The sequence below is a fragment of the Phalangium opilio genome, unplaced genomic scaffold (genome assembly GCF_054372755.1).
Source record: "Phalangium opilio isolate 3A_F unplaced genomic scaffold, DU_Popi_V2 ptg000209l_1, whole genome shotgun sequence".
NCBI classification, from domain to species: Eukaryota; Metazoa; Arthropoda; class Arachnida; order Opiliones; family Phalangiidae; genus Phalangium; species Phalangium opilio.
This window is the reverse complement of record NW_028324217.1, coordinates 11540266-11545070: the sequence shown is the minus strand read 5'-3', so window position 1 is coordinate 11545070 and position 4805 is coordinate 11540266. Positions and strand designations below refer to the sequence as shown.

At 37.2% G+C, this 4805-nt stretch overlaps 1 protein-coding gene across 1 annotated transcript; it reads right to left on the bottom strand.

Moving 5' to 3' along the window:
* Positions 1-545: 545 nt before the first annotated feature.
* LOC149619160 (uncharacterized) lies at positions 546-4312 on the bottom strand. The gene is made up of 3 exons (XM_089855811.1): positions 4173-4312; positions 3443-3476; positions 546-2079 (listed from the first exon to the last, which is right to left on the bottom strand). Exons 1-3 carry the CDS (start codon positions 4310-4312, stop codon positions 1246-1248), a joined length of 1008 nt encoding a protein of 335 aa, XP_089711937.1. The 3' UTR covers positions 546-1245.
* Positions 4313-4805: the final 493 nt, after the last annotated feature.

Sequence of the window (4805 nt, the reverse complement as noted above, 5' to 3'; positions counted from 1 at the left end):
AGAATTTTCATTTCGAAACTGGCTTTTTAAGAACGCAATGAGTGGCCGCTAGGTAACGTATAATGGACTATGAGTAATGACGTACAACGATGACGTCGTATGCGCAGAAGAGCAAGTATATTATCAACAGCTTGGCTCAACGAATAAATTTTTTATTATTGACGCTCGTGAAGATGATTGTGGGAATTTGAATCATTCTAAGTTACTATTAGTAAATGGTAATTTGCAGGTAAATTACCAAGCAGTTTCCAAATTCTTCAGCTAATAGTCAAACATTTTTCAGTAAAACTTGTACTACACTGTAGTACACTGCCAGTATATGGTAGTTTTTCACTTATGTAGTTATAGTACCTAGTTTAGTAATTCAGCAGTTTAGAGGGTTCAGTATTTTAGTCTCACCCTTCTTCATGGACGTTGCCATCTTGTATGTTTTTAAACTGATAAAATATTAAATATTCTGCTACCGTCAGAAATTTAGGCGCGTCCGAATGTACACGAAAAAAATAAAAAATGGGCTTACCTTACACATCGTGTAGAATGTTTTTTATCGATACTTCAATCCTGCTCCTCCTTAAGAATTAATTTCGAGATAATACTTCAATATTAATTCATTCATTAGCTCCAGCTACGGCATCAGAAATTGAAAAGCAATAATATAGGCCTAAATATATTGGGGTCGAAAAACAGTCTAACCTGTAACTAGCATATTGCTAAGCCACACAAAATCAATATTCAACGACATTCATTCATATTTTAAAGGCTAGGCGACAAAGATTGACGGAAAAAGACACATGTTTCTTCGATGCTGACAACCCCAAATCCACAATTCCTTAAATCTCAACCTCTAGGTCACGGACGTAAGAAACTAAAACATTAAACCAAAGAAAAATAATAAACAAAGATGTCAGTCAAGCAAGTTGATGGCTTCGTAAAATTTTAGATGATCATGGTCTACTGACGAATCATTACCATAAATTGCTATTAACCTATAGAAAAGTTAGAATATATGGGTATAACAGATTCAGAGCGATTATGCTTTTAAACAAAGCTTAAATTTTGGTGCTCCAACAAATCTTTTGCGTTTAATATCACTTGAGCGCTGCTTTTTATTAAAATGCAATTAAGTGTGTAAAGTAAGGTAAACGACAAAATGTGAATCTGATTCTTATAAACACTACGCTGTTTTAATACTAACAGTCAAACATATTAAAAGTTTCTTGAGCGACAGTTTTTCCAGGGCGTTTTTCAGATTTTAGCTTTCCTTGGTCTCTTTCGAGTCAGCTCACCTTTATGAATGCGCAAGTGAGCAGTCAAATTACTCTTTTCAGAAAAAGCGTGCTGACACACTTGGCATATATGTGGCTTTTCACCCGTGTGTGTACGATAATGTCGTGTCAAGTGAACCTTTAACCTAAAGCTAATACCACATTGTTCGCATTGAAAGGGCTTCTCGCCAGTATGAACGCGAAAGTGCTCGTTCAACCAATCTCTTTTACCAAAAAACTTTTGACAAATTTCGCACTGATAAGCTTTATCGGCAGTATGTGCGCGAATATGCGAGGTTAAAGAAGCTTTATGCTTGAAGGTCTTTTCACAAAACTCGCACCGATGAGATTTCTCGTTAGTGTGAGTCAAAGCGTGAACCGACAAACTATACTTCGTCGGGAAACTCTTATAACACACTTCGCACTCAAACCTCTCACGTATTTCATTCGTATGCTTGGTATGCGTGTGTTTTCTCAAACTACCTTTTGTGGTGAAATGTGTTTCGCAAATTTTGCATTCGAAAGGTTTTTCATTAGTGTGGATTCGCGAATGCTTTGTGAGACCGTTTACACGCTTGAATGATTTACCGCATGTGGTACAGAGATACAGTTTTTCGTCGTTGTGGATTACGCAATGGATCTTAAATGATGTGATAAATCTGAAACACACCCCACAAGTGTCGCATTGATAAGACTTTTCTTCGGGGTGTGGCCTTTCTTTATCAATAGCAAGATGAATAATATTCTCAGCTTCCAATTCATGAATTTTCACAGCTGAGTCATGTTGAGTTTCCACGTGTTGTCTTTGAGCGTTCTAAAAGAATGATGGAAAAAAATGTAAAATATGTTTTAAAGTTTATATTCGAATATTTTTGTAACAGCTTGATCTGGGCCAGCTATGACAGATATCAAAATTAAAGATTATACTGTACCGCTTATAATTACACCACATGGCAAAGCACTCGAGACACCATGCATTTGGTCATCGAACTTTGGTAGCGCAGGTAGTCTCTATGTGTATATGAACGTTTGCGCGCTAACTAGACATTTGGAATATTATAAAACTTTCTAATGGAATACCGGAATGTCTAAATTTTTCTTCTACAATGGCTTTTACGATGATTCATAAAAACATTGTATCAGAAGGGGAATAATACTTTTTGCATAAATAATGAGCAAATATTAAGATCCTTTTGTAGCGCTTTCTAATTAATAATAGCTTCAATATCTGGTCAAAACCGAATCAATATTCTGTTACTCTCTATACCCGTTCGTCCTACTCGACTATTAGTAAGTTCATAAGTTTATCATGCCTCTAAGTACACAAATATGGGTTACAACTGGGCATCTTCCGCGGGCTACTGTGCCGTCAGAACTCGTATAGCGCTAAGATCCGAAGAGAGAAAATTTTGAAATTCATGTCGCGGTGCAGCCACCAAACGGTCGAGACGATTACTAAATGGGTCACATAACAAAAAATCATCCAATGGAATAAAGGAGATTTCTACGTTTCGTATAGGCATTGGGTGGGAGGACAAATTTTTGTTTCAGTCCTGAAACTTTCTAAATGTAATTTTTTTCAAACAATGTAAAATCATGTTTGTTTTTATCACTATACGTTAGAAGTTAAATTCCTTCTTTTTAATCAAATGATTAATCTTTTTAATCGTCCTTGAAAGCGGAAGTAACAACTGTAAGTGACGCCTAGCGCGTTAAAATAAATACCAACCGGCGTTTCCCCATTGCAGCGTCATCTATGTACAATATTATTTTTTCAATTTTGAAGCAATAATTATTAAATATTAAATATTGACTATATGTGAAATTTAGTGTTTCAATCGCAAATTTTATTTATGAGCAAAATAGTTCAAATAACTTTGGTATCCCTCCTCCAATTTTAGCGTCCTACCAGACCCAATCGTTTCCGAAGTTACGTAACGGCGCGAATTTCTCTCAGAATTCGTGTCCACCCCTTATCATCCTTGGTGGCGGATGTTTTCTAGTATCTTCCTAAGTGGCGGTCAATAGTTTAAAAAGTACAAGAAGCGCGCAATTTTGCCGCACAAATTATAATCGAATTTATGTTTATTTAGCTGAACTTGTGGAAAATAGCTCATTTATTTCTGGAAGCAGAAATAAATTTGTGATACTGTATGGTTTTAAGGTTTTGCACTGACTTTCTTCACCCATAAACCTTTTTTGCTGTAATCCCTTTAATTACACCCAAAACCAAGATTTCGAGAGTTGAAAAATTTTACACAAAGTACAATTTAAATTAAATCAGAAAAACTAATTGCATTGAGGACCTTATGGCGCCTGTATGGTGCTTTTCCGCAAAGCCAGAGAGAGTGCGATACGTCACTCTAATATATTAATTCAGTCCTCCATCTTATTGGCCGAGGTATCTATAGGACAAGCTTCTACTAAAAACAGAGGTGGATTAGGGGAAGTTATGAACGAGCCATAGGGCTCACTGTGGGGGCATTTTATTTACGAGAGAGAGGAAGAGGAACGGCTGGGTGGGTTAAAATTTCTCCCCTCTATCAACGGAGTAAGATTAAGGTCTCTACCTGGTGGATGTTAAGAGAAGTAACACGGGAAATTGAGAAAATGGCCTCCGAAGTTAAGCTTGAAAACTCTTCGCGACCTATTATGAGTATTAACAGCTCTAAAAGTTATGAAGAAGTATCAACACAATGTAATTTTTATTTAATGGTCAAACAAAATATGAGAAATAAGTCTGTAGGTTGAAACATAGATAAAAAACCGACAAAAAGTAGCGAAAAATCAGAAAAGATAGCTAAGCCTTTGCCGCGCTTTAAATCAGTTTCAACCCAGTGCTTGACTTTAATAAACCCCGTCACAATACCACCAAAGAAATCGGATGTTAAACGGAAAGGTATTTACCCTGCTTTGGAACTTAAAATATGGGCCACCAACGCTACTCTAGTTTCAGAGGAAGTCACAAAATAGCTGAAATCATTTTTTAATTGTTCTATTAACTTCTTAATAATGGGAAAGTCCGCGCCTCCCGACGATTGTTCCATTTCTAACTATAAACGACTCTTGACTGAGTAAGCCTTGTACATCATACACTAAACTAAGCAGACGCTATTTTCAATCCGTTAGGTGGCGATATCGTTACCCTGCTATCCTCGCGAATTCTTTCTCATTTTTTTTGGGGGGGGGGCTTAAAAATAAAGAGTAGCTCTATGTTCCCCCATCGCTTTTATAAAGCATTTGCCCATCCAGAAATTCGGCCTCTTTCGTAACTTCCCCTAATCCACCTCTGCTAAAAAGTAAACTCGACTATTACGCGGTTGAGCGCTAGACCGGCGACAAGTTACGTTGGTGGCGCCCGTAGAGATACTATGGTAGCGCGGTAGAGCGCCGTAGCCAAGGCCTAGGACGCTAGCGAAACGTACGTGGCATATCGTAACCATTTTGATGCACTATAAGGGTACTTACAGTGATCGTGAACAGTATAAAAACTAACCATAGAGATACAAGAGGAACAGTTGAATTTTCAGCTTTGATTCG

Coding starts and splice junctions, on each gene's coding strand:
- LOC149619160 (XM_089855811.1), bottom strand. CDS start 4,312: ATGGAACAATCGTCGGGAGGCGCGGACTTTCCCATTATTAAGAAGTTA. Junction 3,477..4,172: donor ATTTTAAGTTCCAAAGCAGG/GTAAATACCTTT, acceptor GTGTAATTAAAG/GGATTACAGCAAAAAAGGTT. Junction 2,080..3,442: donor AAGGTTTATGGGTGAAGAAA/GTCAGTGCAAAA, acceptor TCATTCTTTTAG/AACGCTCAAAGACAACACGT.